We start from the raw sequence: 21264 nt of genomic DNA, 5'->3' as shown, positions 1-21264 counted from the left end.
GCCGCCCCAAGCGAGTTCAGTACCAAATGACTCGCAACCTGTGTCTACCGCCCCTCCGCGTCGTCCACACAGCGAGGGGGACAGTCACACACCGCCGCCAGAGTCTGTGCTTCCGCAGTGGGCCCACAAGCGCCTCGGATTCCCACAGGAGTCAGCCAGCAGAGATCGGCTCCGACAGGGCTCAGACACAGAATCCAGTTCAAAAATGAGCTGTGAGATTTCACCCCTGCCTTACATAAAGCGGAAGTGACGTCCCAAGGACCTCACAGGAACTTTTTCGGGAGTCAATTTTCAGCATAAACCAGCATACTAACATTTTGATAAAGTATATGATAATATTATAAGAAAGAGAGACTGGGTGCATTATCAATATTTCCACTAAGGGGCACATTATAGCCCCATGCAGGGCAATGCGGAGAAGCATAAGTTGGACGATATAAAATGTCCTCCCTCACACTGTCCTGGGGGGGGGCACGTGCTGCCTGAGTCTAACGCCTCATCTGTAAGCCTGGGCGGAGTACGCGGAACTCTTAGAAGTGCAAAAAAACTCTGCACAGCCCAAGCAGGCGCAGTTTCCTTTCTGCCGCTCAAGTAGATTTTTACTCCAGCGGCAGCTTTCTCAACGCAAACGGATAGTTTCTCAGCAGGAGCGGTCGCGAGCTTACGCGACCACTCACAATGAGAAATCTGATCGCCCAGGTTGAGAAATTTTGCCAGAAGGTTGATATGCCACGCTTGCGCTTAACTTGATGTTGACGATCGCGAACGGGGAAAATCTCGCTGGAAAGTGGATTTTCCGCACTTGCGCTCACCAACTTGACGTTGGCGAACAAGGAAAAAAACTCTGCTGTGCGGAGCAGGGTTTTTCGGAACTCCGCGGAGTGCGGAAAACTCTGCATACTCCGGGAGCTGAGTTAACCGCCCAGACGTACCCATCTGTTTAAGTGTCCAGCAGAGCAACGTCAGCGGCTCGAAGAGCGCTAAACTCTTGCACTGCAGGGCATTTTCTGACACCACAGGGCCCGAATCATAAAGGTCTTGGCCTTTGTAACTTTGTGCGATTCACCAAATATTAAAAAGGTGCAGTTTCAACAATATACGCCTGTGCAGTCAGCTCACACCTGCGTGGCATATGCAGGTCTAGATTTCAAGACAAGTTGAGCCAGATCACCGGGGCGTGCAGGGGAGTGTCCGAGTATGTCAGGAAAGATGACCTGCCACTCACTCGTAACTTGTCTGTGATTCCCAAAAAACTGTGAATGAATTGCACTATATTTTCAGCACTCCATAGTTTAACGTGAATGATCTACTTATTAAGTACCACAGACCGAGAGTTTGTATGGAAGCGAGGTAAGATAATGAAAATCATTTACAATAGAAAGCAAGAATCTATCAAATGTTCCACCCGAAATGTGGCAGATTTTGGAACTGTAGAAATGCGCACGCTAAGTTGTGTGTATAGTTCTCAAAAGCAGTGTTAATGAAACAGTAACCAAAGAGCGTTGTTTGTGAACCATTCACATGAGTCTGTTGTCACAGGCATGTCTAGTTTACACTAGTGTAAGTCAGTTTTATGAATTTGCTCAAGTGGTATTATACTGTAGTTTAATTCATGGACACTTTTTAACGCCAAATGTTTGCTACACAATGTGGGATCCTCCTCAGATTCTGTTCACTGTCAACAACTTGTTACTCCATTACTTTATAACGCAACGTAGTATGTAAACTGTGTTATTAAACGCTTATGTGCGCTGGCGTGTCAGTCTGCATACAGGACTATAACAGGTGAAAAAATACATTTGTTACTGCTGCTGCTCCCTCCCTCTCTACAGTATAAAGAGTGTAAACATTTCATGGCTTTATGACCAATGATAGTGCTCGGTGTCAGCCTGTGAGAGCGGTGACTCCACGCCTGCATACTATGACAACATGGCAGGTAGCCTCAGCCAGCAGGGCTGGACGCCTCCACTCTCAGATGAAGGGAACACTGTTGAAAGTCTCAGGTAAGGCTCAGGCAGGATGAGGCAGGGCACTCACAAGGATACCCCCGGCTCGCTCTGCATGGTTGTGTCTACAGGTCTGTCTGTATTGAAGACTGAAGGGAGATTATCGGCATGGGTGGCTGAGGACAGCGTCTTGGTGAGAGGGCTGGTGGGGGTATCTGGTGGGCTGGAGGAGTCAATTTTCCATATAGCTAGACAGTTTTGGAGGGTTGCTGGTTGGGGATGTCAGTGAAAGTTTGAGGCTTCTTTTGATGACTGAGGGACTCGGTGGAGAGCTGGAGATCTGGGTGAGTTTAAGCAGATGGATGTGAAGTATGGGTCAATGGCTAGGAACTGAGTTTATGATCAAGAGGCCAACACTGTGTGGTCAGGTTGAGCATGCAGATGAATTATTTGACTGGAGTGGAGGTCTGCTCGGTGGCCGAAGGGTCACAGCTGATGGTCTACAAGTGTCATTGAATGGTTGAGTGTCTCTTAGTAAGATCTGGTTGAAAGGATGGAGGAAGTGATTTGATAACTGGCGGCTTCAGGGGAATGGTTTCAGGGTCTGAAGGGATGGTTCACTGGTCTGGGTGGAATGCAAGGGTAAGTGAATCTGTGGTTGGTTTTCAAAGTGGATTGTTTTTTTTTATACTTTGTTTATTGGTTTCAGTCATAGCAATACATTCATGATTGGACGACATGTTCAAAATTATCAACATACAGTCGAGCAGACATTTAATTCCTTTGTTAATATTAAACATTTCCTGCAGAACCCACCTGCCTATGCATCTCCATTTCGACAACAGGCGACACACATAGATCCCCCCGATATTTATTCCAATGTGACCATTTCCTATCCCATTTCTTGGGACATCCCCTAGCCTTGAACACCTCGGTTTCTGCCAACATACATCTGTCCATTTCTTTCGCCCACTTAGTGGCGATTGGCAGGCCCACTCCCCCCACCCTCTGGCCAGCTCTCGTTTCACCAGAGTGAAGCCCAGTGTGGTGAACTGCTGTTCAACTTCCGTCAGATCAGTCTCTCCCCATATGTTCAACAATCCCAGTTGCGGTGTTAATACTATGTCCATCCCCAAAGCTTTGCGCATGTGGTCTGAAGCTCCCTCCCAAAAGGTATATATCTGAGGGCAATTCCATAAGGTATGGTAAAATGTAGCCTGCCCGCCACATCCCTTAATACAAAGGTCGTCAGGTCTAGCTCCTATTCTTGCCAAAGCTTTCCCTGTAATGTATGATCGATGGAGTATCCTAAGTTGAATCAGCCTAAATCTCTGCGTGATAGCCGCTTCTCGGGGGGACATAAGTGCTGCCTGCCAGTACTCGTCATCCAGGGGGCCAATGTCAGCCTGCCACCTCTCCCTGAACTTCGGAAAGGTGTCCGGCAGATTATTGCTCAACTTCTTATAAGTTAGAGATATTGCCTTCGAACTGAGGGGCCCGTCTAGTAAGCGATCCTCCAATGGTGACGATTCCGGTATATCTTTGAGAGAAGGAAACGCTGACTGGATCGCATGTCTGATCTGTAGATACCTGTACATTTCACCTTGTGCCAAATGGTATTGGTTCTGGAGGTCACCAAAGGTGAGTATTGCACCCTTCTTAACCAGGTCCTTCACCGCCGATATTCTGATGAGGTCCCATTTATTGAATCCAGGCTGATAGCACAGCATACCTAGCTTTCGGGTAACCCACAATAGCGTGGCCTTCGAGAGGACGCCCGTCCACCCCAGCCGGCAAGTAACTGTATGCCAAATTTCCAATGTATGTTGGGTAGTGCCAAAAAATTTCCTCCTGTTTTTCCTACCAGTAGTGTAGAGGGCCCCCAGATATCCTGAGCGGTCAGTTTGGCACCAATCAAGGGCATATGCTGGATCATCCGGGGGATGATATATCCAATGATTGACGGTTACCAATTGCGCCGCCCAGTAGTAATGCTGTAAATCAGGGAGTGCTATGCCCTCGTCGTACCAGCTTTTCGTCAATTTTCGCTGTGCTATTCTGGGGGCCCTGCCATCCCACAGCAGCGTGCGAATCTCCCCCTTCAAAGTGGATTGTTGACTGTCGATGGGTTGGTGGGAGTGGATGGCAGGGGGCTGCGTGCATGGATGGTGCTGGGAAGATGGTTGAGGGCTGAGCAGATAGACATGGGAGAGAAGGCTGATAGTTAGACATGGGAGAGAAGGCTGATAGATAAACATAGGAGAGAAGGCTGATAGTTAGACATGGGAGAGAAGGCTGATAGATAGACATGGGAGATAAGGCTGATAGTTAGACATGGTGCGAGTTCATTGTTAGTTGGCTGGGGAGATGTTAGGCCATGCCTAAAGGATGGAGAATGGGTCATGGTGGATGATTGGAGATTTTAGGTGAATGGTTAGTGGATGTAAGTGGCTAGGTAAAGAGTTAGGGGTGGAATGGTTGGAGGGTCTTGTTAGCTGGTCGAGTAAAGGACTGGAGGGGCGGCAGTGAAGGGCCAGAGGGGTCCGGGCTAATGGCTGGAGGGTCTGGGTGAATGACTGACTGGAGGAGGCTCAGTGTAGGTTTAAGTGGTTTCGATAGCTGGGTGAGGGATATTGATGGATACTGTTTTTCCATGAGGAAGAGAGCGAGGTGCGCCAAAGGTGAGGTTACAAGGGTGGTTTGGGAATCCATTTATATAGGTATATGGTGAACAGGCCTTGTGGATGAATGGGGGCTGCATGGTTGAGAGAGGGCTGCATGGAAGGATGTGGGATTTATGAATGCTTGGTAAGGGCTGTATGGATGTGTATAGGGGGGGGAGTACCTGAGTTAAAAGGAGACTCAATGAGCGGGAGTAGCCTGGGCGTTTAGTGGAGGACAGCATGGACTTCTAAGAGGAGGCGTTATGGATCTCTGCATGGAGTTACATCAATATTTTAGGTTATACCCTTTCTGTGATGGTCCCCTCCAGCGTCACCGGTCTTCGCGGCTCTGTCTATACTGCGGCGCGGGTGCTGCAGGCTGTCTGTCCCTATCAAAGTGCCTGCGCCAGGATCCGAGTGAGCCAAGACTCTTAACAATTCCCATGCGCCTCCCCTGCATACCCGTTCTTGCTCCAGGATCCTTGGGTACACCGTGCGGTGCTGAATTATAGAGGCTTCCTTCCCTCCCCGAGGTGTTCCCACATCTCACCTAGCTGCTCACCCCAGGCTCCCTCCCTCCATGTGTGCATCGAAGCAGCAGCTGTACCTGTCCTGTTCAAGCCGCTGCTGTCCATGGTACTGCCCGCGCTCCCGCCCTCACCTTGCTATTGACCTGTGTGTTCGGCCCGGGCTCTATGCATGGACCTGCCTCTGTAATGGACTGATCTGCCTCTTGGTGGGGGTGTCCCCGGATACATGGGTCCGTGGCTCTTACCTTGCTCTTGACCTCGATGCTTGGCTCCCCCGGTCCGCGGCTACTGCTTGGGGCGCTGCGGGTGGCCCTGGCCATGACGGGCTGTGCCCGGCTGCCGAGCTGCTCCGCCCGCTCCTAGCCCCGCACAGCCCGCTGCTCCCGGGAGGGAGAGGGGGCGGGGGCTCGAAGTGCTCCCCGACCCTGACGTCACCAGCACAGCTCAAGGGGTGGAGCCATAGCAGTACGTCACAGGTACGCAGCCGGTGACGTTACCTGGACAGCCTAGGCATGGATTCCGCTGTCCGTCGAGGGGTAAACCATCTGCGCAAGGGAAGAGGTGAAGATGGGAATCCTTCTCTGTGGAGGGAGGGGTTGAGACCATCTTTGCAGGGAGTGGATGCCCCCATGAGCGTTGGGGAGGAGCAAAGAGTGAAGACCGTCTCTATTGGCAAAGGAGGAGACGTTCTCTGTCAGCAGAAGGAAGCGCAGCAGCTCCCCTCACAGGAAGTGCAGGGCATGCATCTGTAAGCCGAGGCAAGTAGACTAGTTGAGCCGCATAATAAGGACGTGCCGGAAGTGAGGAAGTATTCTGTCAGGCTCGAGGGCAGAGGTTGATGCCAGGGGCTTGTTGTTCCCCTTCCTGTCTATGAGTGGAGTAGAGAAGTCCATGTGTGGGGCAAGGAGTGTCACAGCGGAGGTGCCCCAACCCCACTAATACTAGGCACTCCGATTGGATAACTAGGCCGACACATTTGGGCGGTTGGTTCTCCGGGGTGGCGAAGTTAGGCAATCAAGGGGGTAGGTGCCGAGACCCAACATAATACAATAAGTAGCACACAGCAAATTGATTGCTGCTGTAACTTCACAGAATACCAGGACGTTACAGTTTAGGGCACTTACAACTATAATATCAGCGATTCTATACCGCGCTACAACCACACACTTATTTGTAGCAGTTTCGTTTCAGAAGTTCTGCTTTATTGTTACAAAGTCTCAATGGGGCACAAGCCCAATGTACCCAGGTGTCCCGGTGGGAATAAATGTCTGTCTCCTTCTCTAGTGTATTGAAAGCTACGAGTACAAAGCTGGACAACTCAGTGTGTTTGAGTCCATGTGGTTGATTATTTTTTTACACAAGCCCCGAAATCCCTGAGACGTTATAAAAGGCCACCGAGACAGAAAGATGGCCCCTCTCAAAGTTGAAAAGAGGGTGCCAAGGCCAGAGCCTTAGAGTTTCGGTGAGGTCAGGAGGTTTGGCGTATACCTCTGTAACGAGTTTCCCTCCATGTGATATGGTAAGGGGTTCAAGGAAAGAGAAATTCCTCTTTGTATTCGTGCTGATAAAATGGAGATGCGAATCCAGGGAGGTAGGAGTGCACACCAGCTCTTCACACTCTTAAATTGCTACTGTAGTGTTGACAGCACTCCATAGTGACCACACCGTCATCCGCTCCACTCAACACGTATGCACAGACATCACCCAATGATTACACTGACACATTAGTTATGGGTGAAGAACTGCTGCAGGTTTATTTCATACAACATAAGTATGACGATAGAGTGGGTTATCTTACGGACGATCCAGGGCAAGCAGCCCCTCGCTGCTCCGCCCGCCTTGCGAGCCAGCACGCACGGTGGGTCGATGCCCGGCAGTGCGGCACATTTTTCAGATCCTCCTTTGGATCACGTGATCTGTGTAATACTCCCGCCCCTTTTGACGGGGGCGGGGCGTGTTATGGCACACCCCCGGTTGGTCAGGCCCCCCAACCGCCCGAAGGACTAACGGGGCGCCGTCGCGGTCTTCCCAGAACCTCCTTCGGCTCCCGGACCTTGGCTCGGGCACCCTTACTGTGCCGGACAGGGGTACCCTTACTGTACCGACTGTCGCAGAGTTACCCTTACTGTACCCTTCTACCTCCAGATCGCCCTGTAACTCCGCCACAGCTCTGGGGAGGCTCCCGTCGCTGCCAGAGCCCCCCCTTCCTCCCTTCGCTGTTATAGGTGCCCTGCCCCTGCGAGCTAGCTTTAGTGTGCTAAATTATGGATCCTGTTCTGTAACCCGTAAATAACGGCAATAATTTGCAACTGATAACCGGGCTTCCCCAGGTCCAGCCAAACCAGTCTTAGCCCATGCAGGCCCGGAGCCGGCATGCCCCCTCAGGCAAGTGCCCCCATTCTATCAAAGCTCCCCGTGGATTTTGACTGAAGTGACCCGAAACCTAAAATTAGGCGTTGGTCCAATGTTACCTTTGCATGGCTGAAGAACAATACCTATGACAAGCCACTCCTGCCAGGAAGTGCCCGCGGGTGGAGGTAAGAGTTGACAAACCTGCTCTACTTCCTCTTACCTCAGTTATCTGAGTCCAGCCCTAGTCGGAGTATGACCATCACCTTCCGATAGTCAGCACCCTATGCGAAGCCTAGCCCTCCCAAAGTTCTGCCCGCATACCAGCGAGCAGACAGGACAGCGTGACCCAGGGGGGAACCAGAGCATGAATGCCTCACTATGTTAATACTGGGAATGCCAGTGGTACTCCTGCTACTTTGCAGCCCAAATATGCCTCCTAGGAGTTGTTCGGCTTATACGTGAATGATGTGTTCCTAACTTACTTTGAGATGTAACTGCAGATCTTCCAGACGTAATTGTGTGAAGATCTAAAACCTACATTATAGAGCCAGAACTGGACCGTAGCTTTTTATTTTTATTTTTTTTTCTTCTTAAAATTCTTCAGTCCATCATACCCTTCATTCCTTGAACATAATTTTGTAAACAATGGAAGAATATGTTCTCTGCCGGAAAAGGTGGCTGAATTTTCGGAAAGCGGCGTTTCTTTCCTAGCACGAAGAAGATTTCATTTTCCACTTTGTCTAAACAGGAGATGTATTAATAGTGTTTGTGGTTCCCGAAATGCTGCTGCTTCGAGGTATGAATGGTTTCTAGGCAGGGCAAAATATTTAAAGCTGGCTGCTTATATGGACGCCTTTTGCCATGCTCCGGATAAAGCCAATATGACTGACTGCCTAAAAGGTGAGAATTTGCTTCTGAGGGATACATATCTTTCAGCTCGGGGCCAAAATTTGTGAACGTTCCAACTCCCTATGCTGCTGCTTCGAGGTATGCATGGTTTCTAGGCAGGGCAAAATATTTAAAACTGGCTGCTTATATGGACGCCTTTTGCCATGCTCTGGATAAAGCCAATATGACTGACTGACTTCTGAGGGATACATATCTATCAGCTCCGGGCCATAATTTGTGAACGTTCCAACTCCCTAGGCTACAAGGAAGGACTGAGCGAAGGAGGGCCACACCTAAATCTGTTTCTCAGGACTGGAAAATATGGCATGGGTAACCAGGCATTGGTGAAATAGGCGTTTATGGACATGAAATCCTATTGTGGTTTTTCAATTGTGCCAAATTAGGGTCCATTCTGGCTTAGAAGTGTGTTTCCAACAGCTACATCACAATAACGCAAGATGAAGGTAACGTGTGAGTTAACTACCTTCCCTACGATTATAAACACCAGCTGACATCACGGGTATCCGATGATGGGATGGGCAATTAAAAGCTGTGAACATCAGACAGTAAGGGGGCAACAGCCTCTGTCTATGTACTCTCACCCAGCACACGGAAACCTATGCTCACTGTCCCTGGCTGCTTCATGTCACTGTCTCTGAATGTTAATGCCACAACCTTAGCTAGTGACAGCATTATTGGCAAATGATTCGTTGAGACAATCTCACCCTCCTACAGCCTGCTAATACTAGTCTCGCTGTTCATCCAATCTTTTCCTGCTCTCCACTGGGACAATGTATACAATTTCCTTGCTTGTTGAATAGAAGCTAGATTTTAGACTTTATTGCTGCTGCAAGGAGTTTATAGGTTTGCCTACAGTCCTTGATATACCGGTGTTGCTGTGCTATAGGTAATTTGTGGCACCGACACAGTGGCTTGAAAAAGAAACTTCTTATTTTATCAAATAATTTGTTGTGAGCCCCAGTTATGATTTCGTTTACATCTTCATAGTTGGCAGTGCCTCTATCTTGCTAATACCTGGGTCACGTCTACCTTAATTGATGACAATACATCTGGCTTTTCCACTAGCTTTGCCCATTTAACCTGTCAAATGTCATTGGAAAGCAGCACATCTCTGGTCATGCTCATTTCAGAAGGTGTTAACCTCTTCTGTGCCCATGACGAGATGGTCTCGTCATGGAGCACAGTCGCGCTGTGCCCATGACGAGACCATCTCGTCATGACACCCACCCACGGGGGAAGCGCCAGGCACAGGAGGGGGAAAAGGCCTGGCAGCGAAAGGGCTAAGCCCTTTCCATTATTAGAAAGTTGAAGTGCAAATTTCAAGAGATATGGACGCTCTCTGCTCTCTCAATTATTACCATGTAAATGAGGGCATGCCACACTTCCAGATTTATTGATAATCAATATGGCTGGCACGGTAGCCAATATTATAAGTGTTTGACTCATGTCTATCTGAGTTGGATCTCCCATTTACTGCCCTAATGCCCATTCCCAAACATAGGGCTTTTAGTTGTAAGGCTGTTTCAGTCCATCCTTTGATAGGCACTATTTCTAGGCTGGGGGTACCCCTTAGAGCATCTTCCTCTTCGGTTAGTTTATAGTTGTCCTGGTAGAGGGGCCCAAAGGTTGTATTAAAATCCCCTGCTTTTCGGGATTTTACACCATGACCACTTGATGTGCCATTGGCTTGCCTATTTGGCAATGTCCTTTTCGAAGGAGTACAGCTCTCAGATATCATTCACCCAACACAGGGCATCTTATGAGCGACCAAATTTTTACCGCTCCTTGTGCTTACTAAAATGGACCCGATCCTTAGTTCCCAGAACACAATGCCCTTAAATGTCATCTGGCCCTGGTGCCTATCAAACAACTGTGATAGCATCTGTCACCGTCATAAAATAAATATAAATAAATACCTTCAAGATGTTATGTATGACCCACAAACCCAGGCCCTCAGCTTGTCTCAAAACAGCTCAAGCTGCTGACTTTTCTGTATAGACTAAGCTGCTACTATGACTGTGATTTGAAAGAAAACCTTACACCAGCTGTTTTCGAGTAGCAAGGCAAAGATGAAAGACAGCAGCACCTCTTGACTCAAGGGTGGAACTCACACCAATAACATCGGTATTCCAAATCCAAACCTTTAACCAATATTTGATCACATGTGACTATCTTAATCACCATCAGCCTGGGCCCACTTCCTTGTAAAATGGCGAGTGGCCCGCAAAAGAGTACCTTTGAAATATAAAGCCATGCATTTTCAACATGAAGCCAGGAATCGAAGGAAAGCTTGGGGACAATAGTGTGAATAGTGATGGTGGCCTCTGGTTCAGGGCTTTCAGGAATGAAACATCCGTCAAGTTAAGAGAGACCACTAACTCAACTCGAGCTTGGGAAACTGCCCCATAGGTTGCTTGCATGGATTGTAGTTCCACCAGCGTGTGGGCTGCAATAAGAATTACATTACAGGGACCAATATGAGCATGATGTTTGGACAACCATGCCTATATATCTTACATCAGACTCTGAAAACCATGCTGTTTTGGCAAGCTGTTATGTTCGAGGAAGTGGTAGTAAAAGTAGCCAGTTTCCTGTACCTGCAACTAACAACATGTCTCTATACCAATACTTGTCTCATTCAGAATGTTTCCAATAAAACCCTTCCACAAAGGAAAACATATTACAGCCTTATAGCCCGCCGCAGCGGGCTATACCAGCTGTTAGTAGGCCCGCTGCAGCGTTAAAGGCCCGACAGTAAAGACTATTCCATACTCCCACCGCTAATGGAACGGCCTGGGCAGCAGGCAATATCAATCTTAATGAGATTGAATTCCTCAATGCATGCTGTAGTGGTACACTCTAAAATTAGACCGACAGTGCTAACTGGAAGCCTGTCCCCAGCGCCGGAGCTGAACAATAAGAGGTGGTGCCATGCACCAAGGACCACACACTCACACTTAGCTTAGTGTGTCAAGGCCCTCCCTGACACCACCCGTCTCCAACTTTGATCTAGTAAGAACCAAGCTCGCTACCCCCGCCTATTCCGGCCAGCACAGAAAGTCACCGAAAATACAATACTGCCGCCAAACACCTATGGTGTCACACAGAACTTATTTTACGGTATTTTGGAGACACAGGCGGCTGCTGTAGAGATCTAGCTGTGTCAGTCCAGGCTAGGGCTATCAACTAACCGGCTGGCACAGGGGGGGTGCTCATGCTGAAACTATGTGTGAGTGCTATCTTGTTACGGACCCCAAATATCCGAAATAGGTGAAGCGCCCGCTGCAGACTTCGAATGACAAAGCCAGATCACTGACGTCCACACTATGTAAAACAGCTTCTCTTGTTTAAAAAAAAAAAAAAAAGTAGCTAGTGAGCTGCAACTTACCCTAATATGTCTGCAACACACCCTCCTGCTAGACTATTTGGTACCATATATATTTTCCAGTTTATGGTAGTGCTGCACAACCAGAAGGTATCGAGTGCTTGCGCGCTTTACCTGCGCACCAACTAACGCTACACCAAGGACACACTCCTTTCTTATTAGGCACGGGGAGAATAAATGATTTTCCCAGAATCACTGCATATTGATAAGGCGCTGAGGCTTCGGGCCTGGTTCTTCCCCATCATATCGTAATGGGCCATGCACTAGCTAGTTGTGCATGGAAGCATAATTTTCAGTAGCTAAAGTTTGAACTCTGTTATTTTCTGCCCGATAAACCAGTTTCATTGGGTATCACTAGAAAATTATACTTAGTTGTATGTAATTCGGCACGCCCTAAAAGTGTTGTAGAACTCACGCACTCTCGCGGTACACGGCGATGCCGGCCTTGGCGATGGTGGCGCCCTGTGCAAGAATGTTGTTGGCGCCCCCCCCCCCCAATGCCGCCTCCCCCACAGATTCTCTCCCTAGCCCCCTTTAACAGTTGACCAAGTTTCCGTAACCACACTCTCAGATGCATTGAATTAGTTATATAGCGCCACTCCTACCAGTATAGGGTGTCCGAGAACTTTGCATCCCACACAAAACCCGCCGAGCCAATCAATCATATGCATGTGAATCTGTGTATAGGAAATGTTACCTGAGCCAAAGGACTCAAAGTGTAGGAGACTCATGTCATCCCTACTGCCAGGCAGTATAGTTTAAGGCTGCTTGGTATGGAGAAGCACAAGCGCAGTCGATTTCTAGCCAAATTAACCCTCTTAGCAACATTAATCAATGTTCTAATAATGTATGCTTAGCGGTGTGTATGCAGCTCTTGGATGAGCGTTCGTAGTTCACTGTTGACTATTAGGGCTTTAAGATATACATTGCAAGTAACAAAAGGATGGCTCTTTTGAACACAGTAACCTGCTGACCTATTTACATCATACGCACTCTGCAATCTACTTGGCACACGTTCTTTGCAGCAGGCATATTACCCTCTGCACTAACTACACCGAAGTCAAAACCTCCACTATACCAATTCCTGATCTCTCACCAGGAAGATAATGAATCACACGAGTTGTCTTGACCTTTATTAAGGCCTGGTACTTGCCGATGAAAGAAACGCAGCATCCGGTGCTGCCTGACGCGCGGCCAGCGTGAGGCCTCCCCAGAGGCAAATCACCCGCGAACAGACGTGACCTCCTGGGCAGGAACGTTATCTCTCTCAACCGCATCCCGTTCCTAGGTTAAATCGCCTCACACTTTGCCCCGCTCTCCTCCTCATCCCCCACGGCCACGCACTCCTGAGCACGCCGCCCCATGCATGCCCCCCTCACACCCGCTCCGCATTGCGGCCACCGGAGGGGGGGGGCGGCGACAGATCTCGTGTGCACCACCGGCGTGCACCACCCGCGATCCGCGGGGGGCCCAGGTGGCTTCCAACTCTGACGCGCTGTGGGGGGGGGGGTTCCGGGTGGCGTGGCGGCACAGCGACACGTGGCGAAAGCAGGTATTATATGCGCTTAACGGCTGAAAATTGTTGCATATTTATATAGCGCGAACTCGACCCGAAGGCAGCGGAGCGCTTCACACGAGCACCGTATTTACACTACACCATCAGGCACGGAGAGACCAAGCTACCCACCCCAGAATCACAGGAAGCGGAAGCGACCCGAGACTCGAACTCCGGCACTCAGCCCCAAAGTCGGCAGGCTAGCCGAAGCGCCACATCCCCTCCCCGATTTATCCACGGGTCTGATCGCCATATATAAAGCGCGACTCTGCCGAACCGCCCCGGCACGCACCAAAAGCCTAAACGTTAGTAACCCTGATCTGTTGCCCCAAAGGCGGCTGTGCCGTCGATGGGGGCACACGCCGAGCCCCGCGCCCACTCCCCCGGAGAGGCAGCAGGAGTGCCGCCGAGGCCCGACTCGCGGTCAGCAGTCCCCCCCGACCCCGCCAAGCACGGCCGAAGCAAATTCAGATGTAGCTGAAGGTTTACTCCTGCAAAACAACGGGCCACTGCAAAATACCCTTACTGCAACCATCAGTGTTGCGCCGTTGCCGAGACCCCCGCTCGCTGCCAAGCCCCGAACACCGGAACCAAAGAAACCGGAGGGCTACGCACAGGAAACCGGAGACATCGGCTCAACAGTTACAGTAGTCAACCCTTACATATCTATGTAGCGCGAACTCGACCCGACGACAACGGGGCGCCCCACTTCGCTCCGCATTCACAGTGGCTACGGTACAATACGTCAACGCGCTCTGCCAATAAACAGCCATTCACAGTGATCAGACCTTAACAACAATGTCACAGTGCCTCCGATCGTAGCGCGTCCCCACAATTAGCCAAGATCGGACACCGAGCCGCCACTCCTAGCGACTGGACTCGAACCAGGCTCTCCCGCCACACGGTTCGCCCTCCGCCCAGCCCGCGAAAACGGCTCCTGCCGCCATCCACAAAACCGACCAACTCTTTAAACTCTGCTGCCCAAAGAAACTACACTCCCCGAAAACAAAAGGCACGGCGTGAAAAGCCGGTGTGCAGGGCAGCGAGGAGGACCCAGCGCTGGGGCGACACCCGACGTGACGAACGGCGGGAAGGTAGCAAGGAGAGACCATGACTCGCGCGGCCAGGAGCGTAACAGGAAGCAGAGGGCGATCTACGGGGGCGGGAGGCATAAATAGGGCCTGGCCCAGCCCAGTAGCCCGCCTCCCCCAGCAATGCCCATTGGGGCCTCCCCTCCCCAAGCCTTGGCCTCTCGAGAGAGATGGAACGGGGGGGGGGGGGGGGGGGAGGCTCCGACGGGTGGCCACTAGAGAGCTGCCCTGCTGATGTCCCCCTGCGTGGGACGCGGGCAGCGGCACTCATCGCGTCCTCTTGACCAGGCAGGCCTTTTCTCCTCATCACAAGAAACAACATTATCGCCTCTCACCTGTCTGGTTTTGGTATAATAACAGTGGTCGAAGTGGGGGGAAAAGTAGGGGAACTGTGGGCGGAGAATCAGAGGGCCGGAATAACCCGAGGACTGGATCAGTGGGCGGAGTCAGAGGTGTGGCCAGAATGCGCAAAACATCCCGATTTTTTGTATTTGTTTGACATTTTACTGACCGGTTACAGCTTATTATGTTATTTAATTCAACCAATGGATACACATGATTATTGAAAGCTTAATATGAGTTATTTACATTAAAATACATTCACAAAGTGGGATATGTTTTCAATCACAGAATGTCCCACATATGCTTAAAAGTGAAAGCTCAAGCTATTTGTCACCAAGCCATGGCGTTTCTGTCATCAGCACTTCTCCCTTTTTTTCCACAAGAGCAGTTCAAACATAAATGGCTAAATATCCTAGTTTGCAAATGTTTTCTATATAATTATAGCTCTGCCATATTTGTCACATAATACATCATCTGCTGCATAATCTGACAATTTTAACTAATAATTTGTTTTTAGCTGAAACGGATCAAAAGTTACTAAAAAATGTGACATGTTGCTGCAAAGTAGTACCAGTGTAACATACAAATGCAGCAGTGAGTGAGGTGATCAGTCAACCGTTGCAAGGGGCCGTCCACTTTTGAGGCAACATTTTCCCAGAGACTGTTAGCATGTGTAAAAATGTCAAAATAATAAAGTATCAGTAAATATATTGCATTACGCTGCAGCCTTTTTTTTCCTGCTTAATTTACTCAACGCTGCGGCATTATTTTGTTCTCCATTGCTGCATAATTCCAATGCCCCCAAAGCAGGCAGCACGTTAAAAGTGCTTGTGCATGAAGCAGACAGACTGTGAAATTTGCAAACTTAGGGGGTGTGAGAAGTTGGCCTGGCATATGCTGGTCACTAGTTATAGTGGCCACCTTGCACCAGTCCAATTCGACTCTTAAGGTGATAGGTTTAAAAGACAACCTTTAAAGAAAGCTATCCTAGTGGTAGCTGTGGAGAGCAGCCTTCAGGCTAAGTATTGAAGGAGTGTTAAGCTTATTGTTTTACCATAGATAACCTCTTGAATGACCAAATGAAAGAGTAGTCCACACAGGTATATATATATAAAATATATGTATTTATTCTAAACAGAATCCCACAAGTCTCTTTATGAGGCTAGAGGTAAAGTTACAATTCAAACAAGCATTTATAGATACAATAAATAGCACTGGAATCACAGGGCCCCAGGGGGGGACCAAACCATATATTAAAAAAGTGGTATAAGAACCACGACAATTCTACAGACAATGCCTAGGGCATTTAGGATCGCTGGCCCCTTGAGAATCCACCCCAGGTGATGAGGAAGGGGACCCACGGGAGGCGCGTGCAGTGGAAATAGCTGCTATCGGGATCTCTATTAAAGCCTATGGAGAATGTCGCGGTTTGATTTAAACAGATTAAAGACACTTCTAGCAGGAGTTCAAAGTTAGGAGCTTAGAGTTAAGCCTTTGAGGAGCCCACTACCACGAGAGTACCGGGGTACCACTGTTACCTGCCCCAGGGAAGCCGGGTGCATAGGTCGTTTTCGATGTCGGGTCGCAGACTGATTTTCAATGGGAAAATGTACAAAACTGCTGCTACCCAAAAGCGTTGATGATGCCGTGAAGAATGAAGTTGTAGATCTTGTAGAGGAGAACCTGAAAGCAGAGGGGACAGAGTCTGGGTCACGGCACAGTGACCAGGGAGCTCAAGGAAAAGAGCCCTTCAATGTCGGGTGCTTCAAGTGGAAAAGGTGTAGCTTGGATCTGCAGCCACGGGCTCCGGGAGGCTTCAAGGAAGGCCAGCTTCTGGAGGGCGACTGTCCCACAAAGGATGAGGGTCGCTGCGGTGTTAGTGTCCGGATTGGATCCACTAAGCCTTGGCAACCGCAACCCACGCAAGATGAACAAATCAGCTACTGGTGCAGACCCACGAGGTCTAAACGAGGTCTCCTTCAAGGAGACTGTAGAGCAGGCCTGGAGCAACCAGGGGAACTCTTAAAAGTAAAGATTGACCTCCGCTAGGGCCCACAAGTCGAGAGACAAGGGACCGCGGGAGGCAGCAATTTGGAGTGCGTAAAAGGGTGCCCACGGTCCACCGGAGTGAGCTAGGGCGCTGATCTTTGGCACAGTTGCTGCTGAGAGGTTGGCTCAATATTGGGCCAAAGCACAACTTCCCCACTGGTCAGGGTCGTGTGCTATGCAAGAGGTGGCTGGTGTCCTGGGGATCTCGACACCCACGAGGTCCACGGTGCTCAGACGTGCTGGGCACACTTACTGGCCTCTGGGATGCTAGGAAACCCACCTCAAGGTTGAGAGGAGTCGTCGATGTCCGAAGGAGCAGCGAAGTTCCAACCGGGTCACTTGCAGTGTTTCAGGTGCCTGCCAAGCAGGGAGATTTCTTCAGTCAGCTGGGTCAGGTCTGTGAAGTCCAAGATTAATCTGAGGCTCTGGGGACACAGTATTCACCTTTATCCAAGAGATTAGGGGAGGGTCCAGATCAGAGCCCACCAATGAGAGTTGAGGCAGGAAAGGGTGGCTACACCCTCTCCCCTTTGTGTGTTTCCCACCTGGGCGAGGGGCAGGATGCCCCTGAACCAGTTCCAGGCGGTGTATGCAGGGTGGCACAATAAGTGCTGCAGCCCTGGTAGGCCTCTGGGGGACCCATGCCCTGGGTACCTAGGGTACCATCTCCAAGGGCTGACAGGGTATCCTCAGTATCCAATTGGGTTGTACCTAGGGTACTCACATCAGTTTTAGGGAGAAAGCAGATAGGCTGGGGTCCTGGATAGCAGGATCCCAGCCAGACTAGTCAAAAACCATCCAAATACCAGGCAAAAAGTTGGGGGCAACCATATAGTCAGATTCCACCTTCCTACAGGGGGATATGTACAAGTGAAGTGGCGGAGTGAGGGGGTTAGCCGTCATAGCTTAACACCTCACTCCGCCATTTCAGAAACGCAAGGCTGCACCATATTTACAACGATATGGTGCACCTTGGGTTTCCCCCTGCGCTGGCACTACACTTAACAGTGTAGCACCAACGCAAGCACCCTTGCACCATAGGGCAAGGGTGTCTGCGTACAGGGGAGGATTGTTTATGTGTAGGAAGGTGTCACTTCCAGCACATAAACAATCCTAAATGCCATTTTGTGACTTTTATGTGTGCTGCTTCATGAGGCACACATGAAAGTCACAAAATTGCTTTTTTTTTTTTAACAGATTCTTTATGTACAGGAAGGGGGAACCTTCCTGTACATAAAAAATCCATGGCATTTTTTTTTCCATGTGTGCAGCACACATGGAAAAAACAAAAACAAGGAGAAATAAAGTATTTCTCCTCGTTTCGCCAAGTTAAGACCAGGTTTTCCTTGGTCTTCATTTTGGCGCTGCCTCCTATGCGCTGCCCTTGTACATAGGGGGCAGCGTCAAAATCAATGGGTGTTGCGGTGGAACGCCCACCGCAACACCCACTGCCCACCCCTTTCACGTTAACCATTGCGTGAAAGGGGGCCATATTTACAAGGCAGCTTTAAGCCACATTAAGTGCCTTGTAAATAAGGGGAAGCCCCTATCGCCACCACAACATCGGAAAAAGTTCTGTTGTGGTGGCGATAGGGGCTTGTACATATGCCCCTTAGTTTGGTGTGCATGCAAATCCTGCATTGTCGATCCCTGGTAAATTGCAGCTACTACTGCTGAAACAAGGCCAATGGAGGTACCAATGGGTGATACAGACTGGCCTCAAGAGCAGGGCCGGCTTTAGCACTGGCTGCTGCCAGTGCTAAACCAATGTTTGTTGGTGCCCCCCAATGACCACCTCCGCCACGGATTCCCTCACTACTACCCTTTAACAATGCCCCTCAAGTCTCCATAACCACACACTCTCACACATTCATTTAGTTTGATTTACAGCACCACTGATACCAATGTAAGGTGTCAGAGCACTTCACATTAAACACATTACTTAGAGACAATCAATTATACTTGTGTAAATCACTGTATAGAAAGTGTTACATAAGACTAAAGACTGCAAGGTGTAGCAGTCACATGACAACCATACTAGTAGGCCGTATAGTTTAATAGTGATTGGTCTAGAAAAACACAAACTCAGAATTTAAAACATAATACCATGGTTGGGGGTTCTCTTTAATAACCAGAGTTGATTTCTATCCAAATGAACCCTTTTTCTGCAACATTAGGATAATCAGAGACTGGGGGGAAAAACATAACGCTCTAATTTATACCTTGCAGTTTGCATGCAGCTCTTAGATGACAGTTAATAGCTCACTGTTCTATGTTAGAATTTTAACTTATAATCTGCAAGTAACAAAAGGATCTCTGACAAAAGCAGTAACCCACAAACCTATTTACATTGTATGCACTTTGTGATCTGAATGTTACATGTCCTTTGCAGCAGGCACATTAAGCCTCTGCGCTACCTTTCCACGAGTCAAAACTTCCACTAGACAATACTCTGATCTGTCTCTAGAAGAACATTAATCACCGGAGTTATCATGGCATTTTTATTGTTGCCGAAAATGTCTGGAGGCCAGGAGGATGCAGCAAGTGCATTTAAAACCTTAATATACTTGCAAACATGATGGCCCCACCCGAAGTCAGCGCCCGGTGCGATCGCACCGCCGTAGAGCCGCCCTGCTCAAAGGTCCTGTGACCTCAGTGACAGGGTCACTGTTGCTCTAGGATGTGCTACTTCGTAGGCCTGCCGACAAGACTGAAGGTGAACTTCAGTATGGATTGTGGTGGACAGGCCTTCAAGGTTAACCCACACTTGCCACTGTTAGGGTCCACCTGCTGGTTCTAAGACACCTGGGCATCTAAAGTCTTGCGGGTCTTCTAAGGTCTAGCATGGGAATGAGCTCTCTCAAGAGAGTGGTCTGGGAGGCTGGTCATGAAGGCTGAACCTGGTTCCCCAGTTCCAAATTCGGCAGCTCTGACCATAGTGCCACATCCTCCACCCTCCCACCGAACACCATACTGCCCCACTGAGAGAAACTCGCACTGCCTTCAACTACAACCAAATTGTGCCCCGGTATAAACACCTGGAAGCGACTGAATTCAAATTACGCACTAGACAAGAGCAATATGCTGCGTAAAAAGAAAGTAACAATATCCTGGAAAAGCAAACACTCAATGGAATGCAAAATTAAGTAAAGCATGTGCAATGTAAGCAGGAACAACATGTTTACCTTAATGCTTTTATATACTCATTATTCATAAATCAATTAGTGATTTTGTCTGAAAAGTTATGGACGTGACTACAGGGCCCAGAAGGGACCCGTTTTAATGCCCATTGCTTCTATCCTTACAGAGCGTGAGCAGTGTGGTTTAAAAAGACCACACCCCTGAACACATTAACCAGGAACTGTAGCACCCCCCAGGAATGGTGCACTTCCCCACCTGGGGAAAACAATGTTGTTCAAAGAAAGACGAGAAAACGAAAGTAGCGCTTCACTGGCAAACTGGAAAGTGGCGCTAATGTGTTTAGGTGAGAAGAAGAAAACCAATCTGGCCACTTTGCGAAAACTTCGTCTTGCTTTATTTATTTATTTTTCAGATTTTTAACCTTTTATTTCTCTCCATCCAGAGCCTGCACTTTGGAATAGAAAAATGTCAGAAAAAGATTACCTTTCTAGCAAAAGTGTTTTGCTTTTTTGGATCCATTTCACAGGGGAACAAATAAATGAGCAGAGGAAATAGAGGGCTTGTGGTTTTCAGTAAGTGAGGAGGAGCGAGACAGAAAGAGAGGGAATAAGAGGCAGCTGACCGCGGCAAAGCAGAAGTGGACACTGTCCTTGTCTTCTCTGGGCATGAAGGAAAAGCCAGAGTCCTTTTCCTTCTTTGCTCACCTGCCCCCGCACGCCGAACCTTATCTGTAGGCTATTTCAGCCGTCCTGGGACACATATTTTAAACAAAGAAGTAGAGGTACGGAATGGATTGAATTTAAGAAGTAGGGGCACGCCATGCCCTTCCGATCCCGCCCACTTCGAACACTGTATATTAATGAGAGTAGCAATTATTTTTTTATCACATTGTATTTAAGTACAAAATTCGAGTGAGTTTTCTGGGTTTTGAGATAGGATGGAAAACACCAGATTGGCATGGTTTTCCACGACAATATCCATAGTTTGCATATTTTATTTATTTGAAAAGTTTTATATAGCGCTGGCTAGACCCGGAGATATGAGAGCGCTTTAAATGAGTAACATTAAGTTACAAGTTACAAATTACATCCGTTACAAGAGCATAGCAAAACATGGGCAAAAAACAATGTTGGCTGCTGAGGGAAGGAAACATAACGGGGAGACGAGGAAAAGCTATGTCCAATGACCGGCTGGCTAGGTGACGACAGAGGGGGTGACCCAGAGCCAAACTCCTCTATAGCTGCCTAAACAGCTCCACCCAGCAAAGGCCATGTTGTTCAGTCTCCACGGTAAATACAGCG

General features: G+C 48.9%; 2 protein-coding genes across 7 annotated transcripts in view; one reads left to right on the top strand and one right to left on the bottom strand.

Moving 5' to 3' along the window:
- PARD6A (par-6 family cell polarity regulator alpha) overlaps nt 1-5706 on the bottom strand; it is a 283775-nt gene extending 278069 nt beyond the window's left edge. Inside the window, exon 1 of one of the 2 annotated variants that reach the window (XM_085638323.1) lies at nt 5385-5706. In XM_085638323.1, coding sequence (XP_085494449.1) covers nt 5385-5459 — 75 coding nt within the window. In that variant the 5' untranslated portion in view covers nt 5460-5706. The remainder of the gene's footprint in view (nt 1-5384) is intronic. The other variant, XM_085638322.1, reaches the window with a different exon arrangement.
- The window catches only part of LOC146773073 (uncharacterized), a 682875-nt gene that overhangs the window by 198585 nt on the left and 463026 nt on the right, over nt 1-21264 (top strand). The gene's annotated exons all lie outside the window — the stretch shown is intronic.

This window comes from Triturus cristatus, chromosome 12, assembly GCF_964204655.1.
Source record: "Triturus cristatus chromosome 12, aTriCri1.1, whole genome shotgun sequence".
Lineage (NCBI taxonomy): Eukaryota > Metazoa > Chordata > Amphibia > Caudata > Salamandridae > Triturus > Triturus cristatus.
This window is presented reverse-complemented; position numbering and strand designations above follow the sequence as displayed.